Source organism: Microtus pennsylvanicus, chromosome 4 (assembly GCF_037038515.1).
Source record: "Microtus pennsylvanicus isolate mMicPen1 chromosome 4, mMicPen1.hap1, whole genome shotgun sequence".
Lineage (NCBI taxonomy): Eukaryota > Metazoa > Chordata > Mammalia > Rodentia > Cricetidae > Microtus > Microtus pennsylvanicus.
The window spans coordinates 143,386,679-143,410,511 of NC_134582.1; the positions used below are offsets into that span (position 1 = coordinate 143,386,679).

General features: G+C 42.6%; 1 protein-coding gene across 2 annotated transcripts in view; it reads right to left on the reverse strand.

Moving 5' to 3' along the window:
* Positions 1 to 684: 684 nt before the first annotated feature.
* The window catches only part of Epc1 (enhancer of polycomb 1), a 100,201-nt gene continuing 77,052 nt past the window's right edge, over positions 685 to 23,833 (reverse strand). For both annotated transcript variants that reach the window (XM_075970761.1, XM_075970760.1), the window contains exons 3-14: positions 21,201 to 21,346; positions 20,192 to 20,398; positions 19,557 to 19,705; positions 18,195 to 18,354; positions 17,110 to 17,283; positions 16,939 to 17,028; positions 16,709 to 16,857; positions 15,614 to 15,963; positions 8,651 to 8,769; positions 7,488 to 7,629; positions 7,015 to 7,378; positions 685 to 2,028 (exon numbers count right to left, since the gene is read on the reverse strand). In XM_075970761.1, the coding sequence (XP_075826876.1) occupies positions 1,956 to 2,028; positions 7,015 to 7,378; positions 7,488 to 7,629; positions 8,651 to 8,769; positions 15,614 to 15,963; positions 16,709 to 16,857; positions 16,939 to 17,028; positions 17,110 to 17,283; positions 18,195 to 18,354; positions 19,557 to 19,705; positions 20,192 to 20,398; positions 21,201 to 21,346 (2,123 nt within the window). In that variant the 3' untranslated portion in view covers positions 685 to 1,955. The remainder of the gene's footprint in view (positions 2,029 to 7,014; positions 7,379 to 7,487; positions 7,630 to 8,650; positions 8,770 to 15,613; positions 15,964 to 16,708; positions 16,858 to 16,938; positions 17,029 to 17,109; positions 17,284 to 18,194; positions 18,355 to 19,556; positions 19,706 to 20,191; positions 20,399 to 21,200; positions 21,347 to 23,833) is intronic.

The following is a 23,833-nucleotide window of genomic DNA, read 5'->3' on the forward strand; positions in this document are numbered from 1 at the left end:
CTTTGAAGTCATTCTTAAGTTCCTTACTGAACAGATTCATTAAGCAAGTGTTTTCTACTTTGAGATAGTATCTCTTTCTATAGACCACGTTAGACTCAAACTCACAGAAAGCCTCCTGCCTCTGCAGGCGTGTGCCGCATGTGGCCAGTAAGCAACTTCTAACAGGTCCCTCTAAAATCAGAAATAGACCCAACCACTTCAGGTTATCCCTTGAACCACCGTGGTCACTACCAGGAGCTCCCCAGAAACCTAGTCTGGTCAGTGAGGCAGTAGAACTCTGCTCCGAGCTCTCTTCTGTACAGAAGAGAGGCAGAGTCTTCGCCTGCATGCAGAGCTCCATCTCCAGACCCCTTCTGTGCCACACACTGCTGCTGTTCCTGCCCCAGCCTGATAGGGTGAGCACCCTCGGCTTTCTAGTCTCACTCACTGGCCCTGCCTTTTCCCTCTTTGCTTCCTATTAGGTATGACACATTTTAGATCTCAGTTTCTCTCACCTCCATGAGATTATAAATCGAGGGCGGGGATTTCTTTCACTGATGTAGGCAAACAGTCATGTCAAAATACCACTGAAAACACCAACTTTAAGTCCCCCTCCTCCCTTTTCTAAGCAAGCCCCTTTACTGAAATAACGGAAAGTCACACAGAGTTCTGGGGTTGGAAATAAAAGCCAAAGACCACTGCACGTTAGTTTGTCAACATGTAATGCCCTGGGTTTATTTTGTGAGAATTCTATCACAATTTTCCAGGTGGGATTAAAAACCTTAAGGATAACGTATGCCATTGGACTGGGCATTCAGACTTCGGTACTGACAAAGCACTAGTAGTAGTCTGGTAAGTACCGTTCTCTTCACAGAAGAGAGGTCAAATATTTCCAAAGGAAGGCACCCGATATTTGTGGCTCTGGCCTCGCAGCCTTCTGGAGAATCTTAAAAGGAAAAAAGCTGGCTGGCTGTTTTACAAACTGGAATGACGATACACGGACAGCAATTACTGCATTCTTCTCCCCTATACCCTTTCTGTAAGAACAAGTAAAGAATGAAGTCTTCAAACGATTCCACAATAAAAAAAAGTACATCTTTTTGTGCTAAAAAAAAGGGCAAGACAACATAAACTCCAGTTGTAAGGACTCCGTTTGCGTACTTGATTTAACACTTTTTGGTGTGGAAGGAAATGGGACGACTGGGCTGTTTGCAGAGCAGCAACATAACATTAGTGCTTAAGTACCAGGGGCCGCCCACACATGCAGGCGGTGGGGACGGGAAGGTTCAAGAGACTTCATTTTTAGCTTGTTGCGCGTCCTAATGGTGTAGACCGGAAGATCCCCATTGAACAGTACATTCCCCGTTTAAAAAACTGATGCTTTTTTTTTTTTTGTAAAATTCTGTATGTATGTCACCATTTTTTTTTTCACATGATACACAAAAAACTCAAGGACCCAGAGGGAACCAAGTTATGTTATACCATTACAAAATACCAAGGAGTCCACAGCTACCTAACACATTTACTACAGCACAGGAACCAATGAGGGTACAGTGTACAAAACCTGTAAACACGGCACAATAAATAGACAGCAGGTTCCGCACCATGCACATGATGTGATGACACCAGCTACACAGCTCACAGCTCACACTCTTGTTGCAGTTTGTTCCCCACCCCCCGCCCCCAAGTGCAAAGCATCACAAATGAACATTTCTGTATTCAAGTAACATATATACAAGGGTATTACAAATATGCAGTACTATACAGATAATTGCTGCATTCTTAATTTACAGATGTTGATTTTTTTCCTATTAACAGTAAGAAAAGAAAAGTTGAAGCATGAGAGATGCGCAGTGCTGCCGAGTCCCCACAGCTGCCATGGAAACGCGTGTGCATTCCATCCTCCCCCGCGTTCCAACGCCTCTGATGCATAGCACCTGATCATGTCCCCAGGCTGCAGTCCTGTTCCCAGGAAGCTACGTCACCTCCATGGCGACTGTGTTGTCTGCTATGTTGTTTAGTGCTGGCTTTTCCGACTCGTGATTTTCCCTGTTGGAATAAGAATCCAGTTACTTAACTCTCATGGACGAACTGAGACCACAAAGAAAAAGCATTATTTATCTTTAACGATGGGAACAAACTTTATTTATGGGACAGTGGGGTAAAGACGAGTATGCATTTTTATAACTATGAAAAACAGGCAAGCAGAAAGCAGGTGTCAACAGTCAGTTCCACGGCCAACTGTACTGCCGACAGACTGGAGAAGGGTCCAAGTGACCCAGCACACTAACTGTCCAAACTTCTCAAGCTCTCAAGTTCCAGCTGCAGCTGTCTTCCACACTCAACTTCTCTTCTTACATTTGTTTATTTAGTGTATGTGTGCATGCACAAGTGTGCTCATGAGTATACACAGCTGAACTTCTGGGGAGTCAGTTTTCTTCTACTATGTAGATGATTCTGGGGATCAAACAGCTTGTGAGGCTTGGTGGCAAGTCCCTTTACCTACAGAACCACCTTGGCGGCCCTAAGCCTTCATTCTTCTTTGTTGTGTATGAGGGCATGTGGAGACCCGGGTAGACAGGGGACGGCACCTTTCCTATCACTCTTCACCTTATTTTCTCAGATACGGTTTCTCCCCTAACCTGCAGATCACAGAGCTGGCTAGGCTGCCAAGGAGCTTTAGGATCTCCCAGCCCCATCCTCCTTATTCCTGTTGGAATAACAGTGTAGGGGGTGTAGGCACTCAACACTACATGTAGTTTTTTTTTTTTTAAAGTGGGCTCTGGGGGCTGGAGAGATGGCTCAGTAGTTAAGAGCACTGGCTGCTCTTCCAGCAGACCAGGGTTCAATCCCAAGCACCCACATGGCAGCTCACAACTGTTTGTAACTCCAGTTCCAGTAGATCCGATGCCCTTAAAACCAATGCAAATAAAAAAAAAATGTGGGATCTGGGGGATCTGAACTCAGTTGCCCATGCTTGTACTGGCAAGCAACTTACCAACTGAATCATCTTTCTAGGCTGTGAACCATTTTTAATCTTTATATAAACTGTGTGTCTATGTGCGTGCGCACACGTGCCAGTGTGGAGGTCAGAGGACAACTTGCAGGTTTGGTTCTCTTCTTCACTGTGTGGACACAGTGGGTCACACACAGGCTGTCAGGCTTGATGGCAAGCACCTTTACCCATAGTGCCATTTCCCGCTTCCAACCCCAAAGCTTTTCTCAGTAATTTAACATAGAACAAACCAATACGACTAAACTTCAGGTCAGGAGTTTGAATCTGGGTCCTAATGAGCCTCACTAAGGGAGACAGACACAGGATTATGAATCAGAACACTAGGCTTTAACGATTCCTGGAAAGTACAGTGAACTCTAGGAATAGTAGAGATATAGCTCTGTGAAGTCCCACAGACTGTAAATGTTCCTGTATTTGTACAATTCTGCAGCAATGAAAGTCACGATGGCTGGAGATGGGGAAGAGGAGGACTATACTCGACTGATCAGTCATGATCAGCCCAATGGGACCCAATGGGACACTGGTGCCGAGCAGACAGAGACCTGTGGGCGCGCAGAGTAAAGGCTGTCAACAAGCTGCTGCAAAACTGTCCCCATCCCCTCTCGGCTGAAGTCTCAATGTTGGCCTAACACAGCCGCTGTGGCCTGCCCACCTCCTGTCATCCCTTTTATACTAAGCTTCCTGAGTCCCTAGGAAAACCAAGTACTTGGTAACCGCTTGTATTTCCCCAACATTCTATTTCCGTTAGCCTACTCTAGCTTCTGGAGATGCCCCCTTCTCTTCATCCAATCGATCAGTACTCCAGGTGGAAGCTGATGCTTTGCAGAGCATATTTAGGATTCCCTGGTTGTGAAATGACAGTGACTGTTTACTGTTTACAAGCTGGATGGCACACAAAGCTTTCACATCTAGAACGGCCTTCACTATTCCCTGCACTTTCCTCATATCAACTTTCATTGTAGGCTTATTTCTTCTAATCTGAAAAACGCAGGTCTTTGATTCTTTTTCTCCTAATACCTTGCAGCAGCAGGATTTAATTATAGTATTCCAGTTGATACTGAAAGTGTAATAGAGCCTCAACAAAACACTAAGGTATCTACTGAAATTCAAGAAGGCAAGTGAGCAGAGAAATAATGGCTTGATTAAATGTTACTAGGCACTGACATCATTTCAACTATTAAGATTAGGGAAGGAAGGTTTACCAATCCTAAACACACAGTAAACTACAGACAAAATCAACAACACTAATATCCTAAAGAAAACACCTTCCACCCAATGCCTGGAGAGGAGCGGAACATTCAAAGTTATTGTTGTATTAAGAGAGGGCCCAGGGGCTTGAGAGATGACTCAGTAGTTAAGAGCACTGACTGCTCTTTCAGAGGACTTGGGTTTAGTTCTGAGCACCCACACGGCAGCTAATGACTGTCCATGACTCCAAGATCTGTATCACCATGATACAGACATACATGCAGGCAAAACACTAATGCAAACAAAATAAAAATAAATTATTATTAAAAAAAAAAGACTTGAGGTCCTAGCTAGAGCAAAAGACACAAAAAGGAGATCAAGGGGATACAAACTGGAAAAAAAAGAAGTCAAACTCTCACTGTTTGCTGATAATATGATAGTTTACATAACTGATGCCAAAAATTCTACCAAGGAACTTCTACAACTCATAAACACTTTCAGCAATGTATCAGGATACAAGATTAACTCAAAAAAGTCAGTAGCCCTCCTGTACACAGATGATAAAAGGGCTGGGGAAGAAATCAGAGAATCAACACCCTTCACAACAGCCACAAATAGCATAATACATCTCGGAGTAATTCTAACCAAACAAGTGGAAGACTTGTATGACAGGAACTTTAAATCTTTGAAGAAAGAAATTGAAGAAGACACCAGAAAGTGGAAAGATATCTCCCATGCTCCTGGGTAGGCAGAATTAACATAGTAAAAATGGCAATCTTACCAAAAGCAATCTACAGATTCAGTGCAATGCCCATTAAAATCCCAGCAAAATTCTTTAAAGACCTCAAAAGAACAGTACTTAACTTCATATGGAAGAGCAAAAAACCCAGGATAGCCAAAACAATCCTGTACAATAAAAGAACCTCTGGAGGCATCACAATCCCTGACTTCAAACTCTACTACAGAGCTACAGTACTAAAAACAGCCTGGTATCGGCATAGGAACAGACAGGAGGACCAATGGAACCGGGAAGACCCGGATATCAATCCGCACATCTTTGAACACCTGATTTTTGACAAAGAAGCCAAAAATATCAAATGGAAAAAAGAAAGCGTATTTAACAAGTGGTGCTGGCAATTAATAAATGAGACCTCCTGAAACTGAAAAGCTTCTGGAAAGCAAAGGATACAGTCAACAAGACAAAATGACAGCCTACAGAATGGGAAAAGATCTTCACTAACCCCACATCAAACAGAGGTCTGATCTCCAAAATATACAAAGAACTCAAGAAATTGGTCACTGGCCAGGCGGTGGTGGCGCACGCCTTTAAACCCAGCACTAGGATCTCTGGGAGTTCGAGGCCAGCCTGGTCTACAAGAGCTAGTTCCGGGACAGGCACCAAAGCTACAGAGAAAAAAGAAATTGGCCAACAAAAGAACACACAATTCAATAAAAAAAAAAAAAAAAAAAAAAAAAAAGGAGTACAGACCTAAACAGAGAACTCTCAACAGAGGAATCTAAAATGGCTGAAAGACATTTAAGGAAATGTTCAACATCCTTAGTCATCAGAGAAATGCAAATCAAAGAACTCTGAGATTCCATCTTACACCTGTAAGAATGGCCAAGATTAAAAACACTGATGACAACTTATGCTGGAGAGGTTGTAAAGGGAACACTCCTCCATTGCTGGTGGGAATGAAAACTGGTACAACCTCTCTGGATGTCAGTGTGGCGATTTCTCAGAAAATTAGGAAACAACCTTTCTCAAGACCCAGCAAGTGGTGGTGGCGCATGCCTTTATTCCCAGCACTCGGGAGGCAGAGGCAGGCGGATCTCTGTGAGTTCGAGGCCAGCCTGGTCTACAAGAGCTAGTGTCAGGACCAGAACCGAAAGCTACAGAGAAACCCTGTCTCGAAAACACAAAAAAAAAAAAAAAAAAAAAAAAAAAAAAAGACCCAGCAATCCCACTTCTGGGTATATATCCAGAGGATGCTCAATTGTGCCACAAGGACATGTGCTCAGTTATGTTCATGGCAGCATTGTTTGTCATAGCCAGAACCTGGAAACAGTCTAAATGCCCCTCAACCAAAGAATGGATAAGGAAAATGTGGTACATTTACACAATGGAGAAAAAAATAACCACATCTTGAATTTTGCAGGAAAATAGAGCTAGAAAACATTATTTTGAGTAAGGTAACCCAGACACAGAATGACAATTATCACATGTACTGACTCATAGGTGATTTTTAAACATAAAGCAAAGAAAGCCAGCCTGCAAACCACAATCCCAGAGAACTTAGACAACAATGAGGACATTAAGAGAAACTCACACAGACCTAATCTACATGGGAAGTAGAAAGTAGAAAAAGACAAGATCTCCTGAGTAAACTGGGAGTATGGGGTCCTTGGGGGAGAGGAGCAGAGAAAAATATAGAGCTCAATATCAATAAAAAAATTGTAGTGACAAAAAAATAGTTATTCAAAAAGATATTGAGTATTCTTATAGCAAAGTTATCTGTGTCTAGCACCCCAAACTATAAAAGAGACAATAAATGGTTAAACGGAAAAAAGAGAGAGAGTGAGAGAGAGAGAGAGAGGCCCAAGTCACATAAGCAACATTCACTATCTCACTGAGTGGACTGGCTCATTCTCAACTAGAGCTGGTCAACTAACACAGAATCACAACATCTACTTATTTAACAAACAAGGGATACTTATATGCACACATTTTCCATACACAGAAGGGAAAGAAGAAAAAACTCAGCCATTCCAGAAGGCTGAAGTTAGGGGCCTTACTGCGCAAACATTTTACGCTTAGAATAACTACTCACCTTGGAACTGAATCCACAGAGGATGACGAAGGGACCTTGGACACTTGACAGTTTGCTGCGGCAGCCAGCTTTAAGGCAGATGATGGAACAGCACTTAAAGTCCTAGGTATATGTCGTGCGTTTATTGGGGCGATAGAGTTTACAGTGGGGACTGATGAAGGTACAGTTAATCGGATGCTGTTCCCAAACAGAACCTGAGCTGTTGCAGAATTGGCAGCAGTTACTTGATGACTCAGTGCACTGTGGGAACCTGAAGTCTGTGTGATATTTGAAGGCTGTAACAAAGCTGAACCTGCTGTCGACGGACTCGGATGTACAAGCGCTGTTGGTGTAGTGCTGCTGAGGTGTAAGCCCTTGTATACTCCTGGGGAGAGAAACAAAGTATGTCAACCCTGCATTTGGTGCCTGTGTCTATGTGTATAAGCATGTATGCATGTCAATCCCACGGGGCCATGCAGAGCCTTTGTCCTCACCTGAGGCTGGAAGGACGCCATTCACCCCAATCCCAAGCACCACATCATCCTTCATCTTGAATCCCATCAACTGTTCTGACGTCATCAAAGCAGAAGCAGCAAATTGTGCACTAGCAGAATCCAAAGTCTTAGAAACAAAACCCTGAAAGGAAAACACCAAAGAAAGGTCATCAGTGTATTGGCCTCAAAATCAGCTTCCACAGCACTAAGAGCTGGATAGCCACTGAAACCTTAGTCTCTTCTAGTAAACAGAAAAGCTCACTGTCTAAAGGTTTATATGTCTGAGCATCCTATAAGACAATATAGAATACATAAGGCACTTATAAAAATAAACCCTTTAGTACAGAATGCAATAACAGCAAAAAGTCCAACTGAGAGGTTAGAAATATATTTCTCAAATAGTTCAGTGCTAGACAAATACATAAGGCAAATATGTAAGCGCGTCTATGTAACCTCTACACCTATTCTCTACCTCCCGCTCTCCCCTTACCCACCCTCCCTGCTCATATACAACCTATACATAACCAAAGACATTTTTGTTTGTTTTTTGAGACACGGTTTCTCTGTAGCTTTGGGGCCTGTCCCGGAACTAGCTCTTGTAGACCAGGATGGCCTCGAACTGACAGAGATCAGCCTGCCTCTGCCTCCCGAGTGCTGGGATTAAAGGCGTGCGCCACCACTGCCCAGCCAAGACATCCTTGAAATAGTAAGACAATCATCCCTTAGTAAAGAAGTAAGATATAATTTAATTTAAAAATTAAGAAGCCTCTTGGGAAATTACCTTTAAGATGCCTAGAAAACTCAATTCTCAGTCTTTTAGTCCCAAATCTATCTATGCATGATTTTCATGCTTTAAGTTTAAAAGTGGTTTTAAAGAGTAGAAGAGGTTTGGGTTTTATTCTGAAACTGCAGAGCGAGCTGCTCAGGGCTCTAGGCTGTGGACAGGGCCGGTACAGACTCCAGGCAGGCAGCAGCAACGTCCAGTTAGGGGAACTGTGCTCTTATGCTCTTATGGGCAGCAGAAGGAACAGCTTCCACACTCACCTGGAATGTTCTTTCTAAACCCTGTGTACATTCAGGCCAAAGCCACTTTTCTGCTGGTTAGATGCAAGGTTCTAGGACAACACTCAGTGAGGACAGTCATACGACACACAAGCCCTCACCTGTGGCGCGGCGGTGGCGGAGTTGCTGTTTGCTTGCTGCTGCTGAGTTTGTGCAAGCTGCTGCTGCTGCATCAGTGCCAGTTGCTGCTGGTGCTGCTGGTATTGTTCGGCTGTGAATGCTGAACATAAAACGAGACGATTCACAGAAATGCAGGCACCACAGACACCTTACGACACTAAAAATCCAGCATCAGAAAAGGACGGTTTTGTGCAAAATTGAAGCATCTGAATAGACATGATCCTGCTAGAGATCACTTCTAGATGAAAACCCCAGCTTTTTCCATTACATTTAACAAAAGTGGCTTCAATTTAAAGAAAAAAAAGAAAGAAAACGAAGCTTCCCGAGTCGCACACAGGAAACTAGCCAGTGTAGAAAGTGCTCTTGCGTTGTCAGTCCACAGGCTTGGAGATGCACTCTGTGCCGAGCATGAGGTGAGACCTGGTGACCACCATCCACTTGGGGTTTATCCAGACTGCCACGCCAAGGCGCCCAGGCCGTCCCAAGAGCGCTGTCTACATAGCTTCTTATCTTAGTCATTACAAAGGTTTCCTTTAATAAAAGGTAAATTGGACAGCTTATGACTTAAAGAGAGAGAGAAAGAGAGAGAAAGAGAAAGAGAGAGAGAGAGAGAGAGAGAGAGAGAGAGAGAGGGAGAGAGAGAACGAATCTTTTAACAGGAAGAAAAGAAGTTCCAACGTTAAGTTAATGAATTTTCCCCACCCAGTTAACCCACCTGGACAAAATCCAGTCAATAAGAACGGAGTTATGCTGATTACTGTACAGAGTGATGGCTGAGGAAAGACACTGTGTTATGCTACTTATGTGTGTCTATGGAGAGCTCAGTTCTAAAAAAGACAAACAAAAAAATGTTCATTTATTACCCCCAAAAGTGTGTGCAGTTTTAAAAAGGAAACCTGTTTCTTTATTCTTTTCCTTTTGTCAATTTAAAAAAGGGGGAGGGGAGAAAAAAAAGAGAAGCACACAACCCCAGAACCGCCTGACTGCAAGGGCTCCTTAAAGATGCCTTTCCTGTCTGAGGAGGAGCTATTTTAAGGAAAACCAAAAACCAAAAACCAGTTTATCCCCAGGTACCGGGGCACCTACTACCTATCCAAAGTTTCAGAGTTTGACTCTGCAGACACACTAACCCAGTTTGCTATGATGTCGGCCTCCCAGCCCATCCAGTTTTCTAATTTTCACTGTAACTTCGGCAGGATCTTTACTAACCCCCAGGACCGTGTTTCTGCCCGCTACCAGGAGACGACAGCTAAAACTCCCACCACACTTTGAATGGACCTGGAAGCCAAGGGCTTAAGAAAGCCCTGTACAACTATTAGACAACTATTAGCACCTACACACATTCTTGAACTGAACTGGAGAACTGCTCCTGCTGGTCCTCCTCTGTGTGTGCTACAGCTTCATTTAATTGGCGTCCACCTTGTGTAAGCTACAGATCAAGCCAATATTCTATGGGAGGCCTTACTTATGTTAGGATGTTCCCTAAATGCTGACATAAGTCATGAACACATCAACAGGTAATAGAAGTGAGCTGGGTCAAAGCCATGAAAAACCTACAAAAATGAATGCTGCCTGAAATGCAGGTTCATAGTAAACATGATTATTTATAGAAAACAACTGCTTAAACCTTAAGATACCTAATTTATTAGATATATTTTTTTTAACCAATGGGTTTGAAAGTTATACTTTAACTTCCTTTACTTTTCCAATAGGGAATATTTAGTAATTAAAAAAATACTTCTAGAAGGATCAGGTCATTACATACTTAGAAAAATCATAATTCAGCATTCACTCAAGACCTCCGATATGAGTGAAAGCAAACAGAAGTGTTCATATTACAACACCCTTTTCCTGTAAAATTCTTTTGTGTATCTTTGATATTTGTGTTTTAGTTGAGCATTTAGTGGTAATTAACAAATGCTTTTGCCCTAGTTAAATCAAGTTCATCTAGTTTCTACAGGTAGGCAAGTCAATCTCATTTTAACATCTGTCTCCCGCCGATGCAGATGCAAAGATAAGATTTAGTCAGTCAACTCCACATCTGAGATGGCTGTTTCTTGATGAAGCTATTGTGTCTGGAGTCTAGTTGTAAAATCTGGCCTGGATGTTTCTGGCAAACGATCTGTAATTAACAGAGCAACAAAAAGACTGGCAGTGGAGCGATAAAAGCCCATCACAAACAGAATCTTCAAAGAACACGCCACCTTTTGTGGGTCTGCGTCTTCATTTAAATGTGACAAGAATTAAGCGAGAGGCCTGCCGAAGTCATCTTAGCTCCCTCAAAGGACGTGAATTTGTACAAAGGTAAGGTAGCGAATGTGGATAATTAAAACGTGAGCTGATTTTATATCCAAGGTCTAAACAAGCACTCCATGGAATGAAGCCAAAGTGGCTATACTTTCTGAAGTTTCTACTAATGAACGGGGGCACCAACGCAAAAAGTTTCCAGTTATATATCTTCCTCAGATAAAGTGTAGCAACCAAATTTAACTCACTTACAAATGGTGGGCAAACCCAACCAAGCAAATCTAGACTCACAACTGCTCTGCAGAAACAAAAGACCAGGAGAAGCCCTTGGTACCTGACTTCCTCCTCACACTGGAGATGAAAACTGAGGTTCTGAAGTCACAAAGCATAGAGAAAGAACCACCACCATCACAAGTTAGCTAGACTTCAAATTTAAAACAGAGAAAAATAACTTTAGATTTAGAATCTACAAGATATAATAAAAACCTTAACAATTCACCTGTATGAGCAATATGTTAAAAAAAGAATCCTCACATGTAGGGTACCTGACCAGCAAGAGTGTAATGTGGGAAGGTAATTGTGTGGAGTAAAAGCAGACCTGGGCCAGAGGAGGACGTGGGATGTGACTTCAGATTTTTGGAAGACAGAGTGACAGTGGAGACAGTGTGACACTTAGCATGCTCCCATAAGAAAACACGAGTTTGAACTTGTTTGAGGCAGCTTTTGGCAGAACATATGGATAAGCTTTCTAAGCAAGATCCTTCAATGTAGAATAACTTGATCTGTTCTACTTCCCCTCATTAGAAATACCCAAGCAGATGTCAGAAACCACCACATGGAAATGTGACCCAGTGCTTGGAATGATCTAAGGTCACAGGCACACCCCTCCCTGTAGCTGCGGCAATCTAACTGAGGCACTCAAAGGGGTGAAGGGATACCAGCAAGAAATGAACCATTTCAAAATGGAGTATGGATTATTTAAAGACATTTATACTTCATTAAAAACAAACAAAGCCACAAATCTGTTTAAAACACACCTTTGAATCAGAAACTTCTGATTCTAACAGGCCTAACAAAAAAGGTGATTAAAACAAAAGCTGGGGATATGGCTTCGTGGTAGAGCACATGCCTGGCGTGCAGGAGACAGATTCGACCCCCAGCCCTACAAAAACAAACAAGCATAAAACAACAACAACAAACCAAGCAAAATGTGGAGTGATTCTAGTTAGTAGAACCCTTGCATTAAGGAAATTAAATCAAAGGGTTCCCAAGCTCTTAGCTACCGAAAAACCCAAATGGAAAACCAAGGTGTGTTGTAATTCAATTGATGGCAAGCCGTGTTAGACCTGAGTACACCTGGTTATGGATGACTTCAATGTGACATTTCTCTAGCCCAGTGCTGCTCTGCCGTGACTGCCCTTGCAACATACACACACACCTGCTGAACTCACAGTGCACCTTCCACAACAGATTCTGGATTAGCAAGTCTTTGAATAAAGCTTAGAGTCCTAGAGACTTACAAATGTAATACCAATCAGTGCAAAGACTACAGTCCCTTCCACACACAGATTAAGCCAAACATAATAATTGTATGCACAGAATGTCTGTCACAGAAATAAAGCAGATTTTTACAGATGGCATGAGTTTAGATAAACCACTTCCAATGATGCTGAATTCGACTGAAGCTAGGATCTTAGGGCGCATCACTGGAGTGGGAGACATCTACACACACAGACACTTCCTTCCCTCTTGTCTGTCTCTGTGTGTTTGTGTCTCTCTTGCTCTCTATGAGAGAGACAGAGTATGCAAGGGCACCAGGAGGACAAAGGACAAGTTGTCCGACTTGATTCTCTTCTTCCACCACGTGGGTACTGGGGATAGAACTCAGGATGGAAGGCTTGGCAGCAAGCAGCCTTTACCTACTGAGCCATGTTGACAGCCCCTCTAACAGAGTCTCATCTAATTATGGTAATTTGATATCCTTTCAATTTCAAATGCACAAAATGAATGTGTACTGAATTTGAAAAGTGCTGGTATAGATGAAAAAGCCTAGAAAGCTATTTGGAAACAATCCAAATCACATATTAACTAATGATTATTAAGAAGAAATAATTGATCCTTAAGTAGAGCTAGTCCTAAAAATTCTAAATCCCAACCAGCAAGTCTTTCCACGATGCCCCTTCTGTTACACGGAACAAAGGGGACGACACAGGATTCCCCGACACCGCCACAGAGGCTACCCAACATCACACATGTCCTACTCAGGCCCTTCTCTGTGCTTGCACAGCCTGGGAAATGGCCAAGACTGGCATCCCAAGCAGTAGGAACAAACTATACAACTGGGCACTCTTCAAGGAAATGAGTGGACGCATGGCGCCTCCATTCAGAGCTTCTGGTTCAAAACTAACTGCTTAGAAAAGGAGCCTGGTGGTGCTGTCTCTAAGTATAAATTCCAATTACTTGAATCAGTAATTGAATAATCAAAAAGTGATACCATTTTAAACCATCATTTAGTCTAAGCAGAAGGAAAGTATGTTAACCGACTCCCATCTGACAGGATGGCTAGAAGAGACTCAGTCTCTCAGTATAGCCAGTGTTTCCTCCGGCATCGACTAAATCAGGCTTCTTTTGGCACCAAACGTGGTTTACATCTGGGGGTTATGGTGCAAAGGAAAATTGTTTTTCAAACTGCAAGTATAATGGAGTGAGATGATTGGCCTAGGAGGCCATATTTGGACTCTGCAGGCCAATATCAAATGAGATTCCTGTCTGGAGAACGCTTTCTTTAAGGAGAAATGTGCTCCAACTCCCACAGATCACGTCAACAGCTAGGTCTTCTTTTCCGGTTTTGGGGGCTGCTAGCTGAACTCACTATGTTGAATGTACACCTGACGTAATTTACGGAGCCACAGAAAGAGTGCCAAGATCTCATGGATATTCACAAACATGAAAACAGTGTGTAGTCTGTTGGCGTTTATTCTCTAAGTATATGTGAAAATACAGCATTTCAAGAGGCCCCATTGACAAAAAAACAAAAAACAGTGATTAAGATGCAAAACTACATGATTGGTGAACTTTTGCTACAGCTGATGTTCATCTTTTAATGATACTTGAGAAATAAACCAGGAAAGTTTGCAACTGACACCATGTCCACATAAGCACCGTGCAGTAAATTACCTCCACAGAACAGTCAGAATGGGACTGGAGTCTGCTACACGCTTCAGTGTCTGCACTTTAGGAAGGACATGATGTGGATTGATGGAACATGGCTATTTTCTCTATAAAGTTCCAAAAAGTTTATACATCTTCTAAACTATTTTTTTGGGCAGTCAGTACAAGCTTACATTTCTAAACTCTCCTATTGCGCTTATTAATTAAGCCTCCACGTCAAACAGCCCTGCAGCCTGATGTTAAGGACTATACAGGACAGAGAAACAATCACTAAAATTAGTGAAACTACAATCAGTTAAACCTCAGAAATATATTTTCCAACTGATTCTCAAGTTTGGTCAGTTCACAGAATTATTTTTTTTTAAATAACTAACAAGTAAATTAGTTTATGAAGTATTTTCTGAAGACTTCTGAAAATGACAACAAATTCTCATGCTTAGAAAGCACTTTAACTGTAACCTAAATAGGTAATTAAGGAAGCAATCCTCTTTTTTTTTTTTAAAAAAAAAATCTGTATCAAAATTAGCCTAGAAGAGCTTTAACAACATAATTTAAAAAGCCAGGCAGATCTCTGTGAGTTCGAGGCCAGCCTGGTCTACAAAGTAGATTCCAGGATATCCAGAGACCCTATCTTAAAATCAAAACAAACAATTAATATTTACTCATTTATTATATTTATTTTTAAAATAATTTATTTATATTTATTTCATATACATTGGCTTGCTTGTGTGAAGGTGCTGGATCCTTACGAACAGGAATTATAGACAATTATGAGCTGTCATGTAGGTGCCAGGAATTGAACCCAGGTCTTCTGGAAGAAGCAGTCAGTGCTTGCAACCACTGAGCCATCTCTCCAGCCCCCTTTTGCTGTATTTATGTATGTGTGTGTACATGCATACATGTATGCAAGTCAAAAGACAACCTGAACAAATGGGTTCTTTCCTTCTACTGTGTGGGTCTTGGGAACTGAACTCAGGTTGTTAGGCGTGATGCTGAGGACCTGGACCAGCTGAGCCATCATCTTGATAGTGAACTTACATAATTTAGATAATGAGGACTCAAATGATTTAAAAAAGAAAGCCAAGGACATTGTAGTATTTTCAGTATTTTACTCAAATCGTACCGAAAAATTATCTAAAAGTCATTCCAAAGGATTAAAATTAAGTATCTCTCGCATGTATTCTGAATGACTATGTCAGCAAGTTATGTGTAGCTATTGACTACTTACTGGCCCCTAAATTTAGAGCAGATTAGGTGTTTAAATACACACCACCAACAACTTGGGGTCCCTTTTACTTTCTTATTACTTGAAAATTAAATTTATGAGTCTTGTGGTTCATTAACTATAACACACCATCTCTTTGTGATTTTGGTTAAGGAAGGACACACACACAAACTCACACAGCAACAATGCCATTGAGCAGAATTCAAAGCGCTACTTAAGGCATCTACAGCATAACGGGCCACACTCAACAAGATGGAATACCCGGCCCTGACATAGCAACGGAAGCCACAAAGGAACGTACCACAGTGTGTGGAGCCACTGCTGCTTTTACTCTGCGTGGAGGTACCAGTGTGGGTCCCAGGCTGTGCTGTTCCTGCTCGATTTATACTCCTGTGTAATTTTCTACTGGAGAGTTCATCAGTGTCACTGTCATGTAGGGATGGTGTCCGAGGCCTAAAGTGCCGCCATCTACATGATTTGATATCGACTAGTATCTGACTGAGGTCTTTAGAGGAAGATCTGTCCGAGGTATTGGTTTTTGAGGTATTGGCAAACTGATTGACCGGAGAAGGTTGTGGTGAGGAAAGCATGTCCAAATCCAGGTGGTGAAACACACTGTCATAGTCTGAATGCGCTCTGTCCAGCAGGACCCTGCACAAGGAGCAGACGTCAGAGATTACATCAAGAGGTTGTTTCCTTTCCCGAAAGCCCCAAAAGCTGAATAAAAGTATACTGAATACTTAAAAGCCATACTGTTCATCACTGAAGTATTTAGCTCTTTTACACAGAGGGTGCATGGCACAGGGCACGTGGCATAGCACACATGCAGAGGTCAGAGGATAATTTTCAGGAGTTGGCTCTCTCCTTCCACCATGTAGGTACTGGCATAGAACTCAGCTGTCATCTTGGTGGCAAGGGCCTCTTTCCACTGAGCCATCTTGTTGGCTCTGGTTCTTTTAGCCTCAAATCTCAGTGTTGGATTAAAATTTTCCTGTGCTTTGCGGTTCCTTCTTCCCTCCTCTCTATGCATGAAGGTATTCTCCTTCAGACCCTGGCCAACCGAGGCCACGGACAGAAGAGATAATCACTCAAGTAGTGAATGCCAACTTTTCCCCAGAATTCAACGACTTTTTTTTTTTTGTAGTTTCCTGAACCAAATCCTCAGTGTGTAAACACAATTTACACGTGTCCTTTCTTAGGATTTTAGCCTGTGATAACTGAGTTTAGATGTTAAGAAGTTGGGAAAGAACCTACATGGGCTCCATCAGAACTGCGCAGTAGGTGAGGATGGCGGGAGAACTGAGGGGAGCATGCACAGCAAGCTGGAGCGGCCTCAGTTCAAACTCTGATTTCAATGTCTAAAGCACGCGATGCAAGGAAAGCAGAAGCGAGTTACCTTCCACCGCGCCCAACCCGTCTTCGTGCAAATCCAAGACACCTCTGGGGGACGGTGAGAGTTGTTAAGCAGTATCTATAGCGAACATCCCCCAGTCCTCCATCTTTAGGGCTAGTCCAGGGCCAATTGCCAGTTTGGTCTAAATGAGGCTTAAAAAAAAAAAATCCAAATTATTGTATTTTGTCAGTTTATCTGCTGTTTGTTCTTTACAAAGAAAGTCTGACACTTACAGCATAGTACTGACAGCCTGCTTTCCTGCGGAAAGCAAAAGGGCCATCAGGGTCATTGTCTTCCTCGGCTTCCGAAGAGCCAGACAAAACCTTGAAATAAAGCAATGAGAGGTCAAACACGTGGGCGTCTACACTCCTCTTCTGAATGCAGGGAGCTGCTCCTTTGTTTACCTGCGACAGAGGCTCTTCGTCTGAGCTGGGGAAGTCATACTGGTTTAAGTCTTTAGCACTGAAGACTGGCAGTGCAGCGGGGCTTGGCTGCTGAGGAGTGGTGGCAGACGGGGGTAAGACTTTGGGCTTCTTTTCATATTTGCGCTTCGGCCGAGTAAGATCGGCCTTATCTTGCTGCAACACAGACATGAATCGGTTACACACAGAAGCCACACTCTACAACCTGCAGCCTCAGTTAATAATTTAGTTATTATTAGCTGGGGAGCCAACTGCTACACTATTAAAAAAGGCTCAGGTTTTCCTCCCTGGCAGTCTCTCCCACTCTCAGTTTTCTTTAATAATCTACATTTTCTCTGTTTAAAACAAAGATATGCTTACAATATTTTTAAAATGTATGTTTATGTATGTACAGGTGCCTTCGAAGGCCATAGAAAGTTAGGTTCCTGGAACTGAATTACAGAGTTGTAAGTCATCTAATGTAGGTGCTGGGAACTGAACCCAGGTCCCCTACAAGAGCACTGTGTGCATGTCTCCACCCAATACCAAGACAGGGTTTCTTTGTGTAGGCCTGGCCTCAAACTCACACAGACCCGCCTGCCTCTGTGCCCCTCGCCACCCCTATGCTGGGGTTAAAGGGAAAGTGTGCTAAGGCACATTTTCAAAAAGGCACAGTGACAGTCATCTTTTATTTCCCTGGTTTCCCCTTATTAATTTCTTTCTCCCTCACCAATTTTATCGCTCACAAACGTGAACTATCTGGGTAGGTATCAGCTCGTCGTATCACCACTCCCCATGCTAAGATTCTTTGATAGCCTCTCTCCCTCTCATACACAGATGTGTCACAGACATTATGACCAGGAGGCTTCGTGCTCTCTCCAAGTCTCCGCGCTGTGAATCACACTGACACTTCATATCCCTACAGCAAACCCCCTTTGTCAGCAGACCTATAACAAGGCCTTCCCTCATCCTGTGAGGAGTAAGAGAAGGAGGAATGAAACTGTCACGAGAAGCTAGTTTTCCTTCCAGTGTACAGCACACCTTACTGTAGAACTGACTTATTTCTCCTGTTACCAAGTCCTAATCACCTTATGAACTTTGAACTCCTTCCCGTCCACGACTTCCTGGTGTTTGAACTGACTGCTGTTAGCAACAGGGATGATGGGGATGGCATACGTAGGCTTCACCGGCTGTCTCTGTGCCATGACCTCGGACATGATCTCTCCACTGTAATCACCTAAATTATACCTGAAATGACAGAGAAGAAACTTAGCTGTACATATAATGGATCGTTTCCATAAACACTATGAAATGATCTATAAACCAAACTAATCCAACACACCCCTCCTCTCCCCGTTACCTTGTGTACCTGCCTCAGGTGGGATGAACTACTCTTCTGAGACATGTATCCTAGGCTGGTTGTGTATGCACTGGTGACCTTGAATGCATATGGGTGGTTTGCCTACATAACTGTCTGTGCACTGCGTGTGTACCTTCCCATGGAGGCCAGAGAGGACACTGGGTTCCTGAGAACTCAATTTACAGAAGGTGGTGAGATGTCACCTAGGTGCTGACTTTGAACTTTGGACTCTCCTGTGTCCACCACCTCCTACAGGCCATGGCAGCCATACACGGACCATGTGGTGCCGGGGCTCACACTGAGAGTTCCGTGCCTGCCAGGCGAGCACTTTAGTGGTGGAGCGAAATCCAGAGCCCTGCAGCCTTATGTTGGTGCACAAAGTGACTGGGGGAAGAATCCCAAGGCTGAGGTGCCTCAAGCACTGCCGAGGAACCCCTGCTAATTAGGGCAGGCTGTGCTACAAAGTATTTTTTCTAAATGAATCACAAGAAACTTAAGTGATTTTTCCCCCCTGGGGGGAGAGGAACTTAGAAGCAGGGCCCTTTTATTCTCTACCTCACCAAGTGGTCGTCTGAGTGTTAAAATTTATGTGCTTAACTGCAACAGGCTTGCCTACAGTGCACAATGTCCCCCTAGGGTTTCACCTCTAGAACTTAAAAATCCCCCACAAAGCCACAACCCCTCAAACGAACAACTCTGCCTCACACAACCACAGAAATGACTCAAAAGAAAAGAATTTCTCAATAGTCGGGCGATGGTGGCGCACGCCTTTAATCCCAGCACTCGGGAGGCAGAGGCAGGCGGATCTCTGTGAGTTCAAGACCAGCCTGGTCTACAGAGCTAGTTCCAGGACAGGAACCAAAAGCTACAGAGAAACCCTGTCTCGAAAAACCAAAAAAAAAAAAAAAAAAAAAAAAAAAACACCTGTGAACCAAATTACTGTGAGAAAATTAAGGCAGAATTGTGAATAAAATTTCACCAAGTTTAATCACAGTCTCTGTTACTTAAAGAAGCTACTCCTGTAATCACAAATAATCAGGAAACGCAAGAGCTGTTCTCCATCAGTCCCTACACACGAACATGACGTCACCTCTTTTCCATGATCTCCAGTGTCAGGTGCAGCAGCTCCCGCTTGCTCTTCTCTCTTCTCTTTATCATCTCCAGGATGGTCACAGCCCGGCTGAGATCCCGACGCAGCTTAAGCATTTTTTCATACGAGGCTTCATCATTTTTGCGGTTCTGAAAATATAAAGTTGTTTGCTTAACTTCAAGAAGTTCTTCTAACTAGCTGTACATAGAATGTATGCATCTGCAGGGTTTCAGTTTAAAGACACAGGAAGGGAACACAGAGTTATCAATTCTATACATAATTTTTTTTAGTGAGCCAGTATTAATATGCATTATTAAGGCCCCCATAAAAATTAAAGGTCAATTTATTTAATATTTTCCAGTGGGATTAACGGAACTTTGTGCTTGTGTGTGTTAGTACCCATAGGTCAGAAGTGGATCACTGGATCCCGCGGGGCAGGAGTCACAGGTGAGCATGAGCTGCCTGATAAGGGCACAGGAATCACAACACTGTCCCCTCTGATAGAAAAATAAGTACTCTGAACCACTGGGAAACCCTTCTAGTGTAATTTTTGGACTGCTATATGGAAGCACAGATTAAGCCATAAAAGATATCAATAACTACAGTTTTTCTTAAAAATTTAAAAATTCACTTACTTTTCGAGTTTGCATTTTTTCAGTTCGTCTTCTAAAAGCCACATAGGGATCATTTGTGCTAGAACCATCTCGCTTTTCCTGTTTTACCGATGGGATAAGTGATGGCCCTCGACAGTTCTTCCTCTTTTTAATCCAGTATTCATAGACTTCTCTAATTAACTCATCATCTTCTTTTAGCAGTAGTTTGGCTTCCTGCAGACTGACTGGCTAAATGTAAAACCATTACGTCACTTTCATAAAACATATATGCAAGAACTCAAAACTACTCATTACTGCTTCATTTAAATAACAATAAAGCCAATAATAGTAATGATAGTATGTTTTCTGAAACAGGGTCTCAAGTATTCCAGGTTAGCCTTGAATTTGTTGAGGATGACCTTAAATACAATCTGATCCTCCTGCCATCTCTCAAGTGCTGGAATCAAGATAGGTGCACACCACCACCACCACCACACTTGATTTACATGATTCTGGGGAGCAAGCCCAATGTGCACGCTAGGCAGGTATTGTACTAGCTGACCCCTTGTGTGTTCAATCTTTACAACGAGCTCTTCTCAAATTTCACAGGTCACACAGCTTGCTGTGTTTCCTGACTTTAGGATTTGATATTAGTCACGTTCTACTTGATCACCAAAAACACAAATGGCAGTTGAAGACTTTTTTGCTTTGGAGATAGGGTCAGCCTTGGCTGACCTGGAATTTAAAATGTAGAGCAGGCTGGCTTTTAACTCACTGAGATCCACCTGCCTGCCCCTGCCTTCCAAGTGCTGGGATTAAAAGTATGTGTCACCATGTTCCCTCCAGTTTATTATTTTTTTCTCTACATACAGCTGGGGTAACCAAGGCACAAAAAACTGAAAATATAGTGCTCAAAATTATACAGATTAACACTAGGCAGATATAAATTTATGTTTCGGAGTCTGCTGGCCCAGCTCTCCTCCATACTGCATAGTTTCACATAATATAGGCATTTATATTAACACACAAACACACAGAAATGAAGTTGTACCTGCTGACCACTGCCCTTTTCTAGGCGGTCAATCATCTCCTCAAACTGCAATGGGCAGATGTCCATTTTCTTCTTGAGTTTATTTACGAACACTTCATCCTCAGAGTCCAGGTCGTAGTCAGGCTGCTCAGCGTCCAAACTAAAAGCTGACAGAGGAACCATAAGCAATCATTTACCGAGTGACTTCACCAGCAGACGCCACACAGATGGCAGCAGAAAGCAAGGCCTGGGCTTCCTAAAGAACAAAGGCTTCTAGAGTCTGTCTTCAGAGTCTCACACATGCTAGCTGGCTTACTGCTATGTCTTCTACACTGGAAGCCAAGACAAATTGAATGTAGGTAAAAAACTATAAAAAAAACCACACAGGACTTGCCACCCACACTTTACATAGCATTTTTCTTGTTTTCCAATTGCCTGTCACTGCTCCATAAACAGGCTTCTGGAGACCTTTATTGTCAGGAGCCAATTTCCTCCTAAAATCATTACAGGAACCATCACCCTGGGGAGTCTGCAGAGAACCCCACACCCCTAATTGTGTTAGGAATCGGTCTATTGACAGAGCCTACCCCACACCAAAATTGGCTGTTAATGGAGAGCTATCTGTTAGCGGAACCCACCCCACATTCCAAACTATCTAAAGAACTAGGTGTGTCAACGTGAACCACGCGGCAAGAGCACAGGCCCCTGTGCCCACCCCCAACTCCTTACCCTATATAAGCTGTACCCCATCTCTAATAAACGGAGGCTTTGACAAGAACCCCCTCGCTTAGCCTCATTCCTCTCTCCTAGCTCATATCTTCCAGATAGTGCCTCTCTGGGACCCTGGAATAACTGAACTGCCAGGTGGGTTACTAACCCTAGACTAAGTAACCCACCAAGGCAATCAACACTTTATATGGAGGGACAGAGGTAGAAAGTGTTTGATTCTTTCTGCTTCTAACCAAATGATGTTTTTTAAAAAATATTTATTTATTTACTTACTATGTATACAATATTCTGTCTACATGTATACCTGCAGACCAGAAGAGGGCACCAGACCTCATTGCAGATAGTTGTGAGCTACCATGTGGTTGCTGGGAATTGAACTCAGGACCTTTGGAAGAGCAGGCTATGTATGCTCTTAACCGCTGAGCCATCTCTCCAGCCTCCAAATGATGTTTATGCCCTAATCATTCTGACTAAATTTATACTAGTCAAGTAAAATCTAAATTTTTCTATATTATTTAAGTCCTATTTAAAAATCATTTAGCTATTATTCCAAAAGACTAAGGAAGTCACTAGCAGCAGTGTAACAGCTCCCACGGTACAGGTTTGGAGAATCACCATCTCGGTGCCAAAGATGAGTGATTCGCTCTCGTATACGCTGTCAAGAACCGCCACTCTACAGCGTCTTCAAAAACTGAGGGAGGGTGATATTAAGGAAAACTAAATATCCTGGTATCAAAACTCATCTTTTTCCCTTTGGGTTATTAATTTCTAACTCTGCAATCTAATGCCTAGAATGGTGAGGCCTTTTTTATTTATTTTATTAAACTGTCTCCCTAATGTCAGTATTTGATGACTATATCAAGTTTCACATCATATAGCATGCTACTGTTTATGACTTCAGACCTACGTATTAGCCATTTTTTAGCTACTAAGCAGGTAAATGCCAACTTGATTTTTTAAAAATCCAGCTGGACATCACTCCTTCAAAGGCCATTGCCTATTATTCACCCAGGAAGGGGCTCCTATCTCTTCTGTTTCAGAAGCTAAACCCTCAACAGAAAAATGGGCTGTGAAGTTATATAATATTCTGCCTAAACTGGAAATATTTCAAGCAATACTCAAAGCTTTTGTTTCTTCTCCCAGAGACAGAGTTTCTCTGGTATAGCCCTGGCTGACCTTGAACTCAGAGATATACCTGCCTCTGCCTCCTGCGTGCTGGAACTAAAGGCGTGAGCCACCACCATTAGGCTCAATCCTAAAACCTTATAGATAGCTTTTAAAAAAATCCTGCCCCAACCATTCCCTCTCTCTGCACCATATTTTGTACTATTTTACACGTTAGTTGTTAAGCATGCTTGCTTCCTAGTAAGATGAGACTGATCTTGAAGAGATGCCTACACATCTCATCTTTGTACCTGAATGACATCCCTTCTCCTGTGCCACCTGTCTGTAGACTCAGTTGAGAAGTATGTTAGTGTTATGAAAATCTACTTAAATGGGAGGAAAACCACCACTTCAACAAACAGCCACTTGTGAACTAAGGGAACGCTCACTGGGTACCCAGAAGACTCCATTAAGTATCTACAGGATTACATGTATTATTTTATTGTCTTTTTCACTGACTTATTTTAATTGAGAATGTGGTGGGAGTGATCAAGTGGATGTCTGGATTTACAGAAGTCTCTGGCTGCTAGCACTTGTGTACTCCAGACTTTGCTGCAATTGGTCCAGTTGTTTTCCAGCTGTCTGTCACTGCTCCATAAACAGGCTTCTGGAGTCCTCTGTATGGAGGGACAGAGGTAGAAAGCGTTTCATTCTTTCTGCTTCTAGCCAAATGATGTTTATCCCCTAATCATTCTGACTAAATTTATACTAATCAAGTAAAATCTAAAATTCGGCCCCTGACACATTAGCTGCATTCCAAG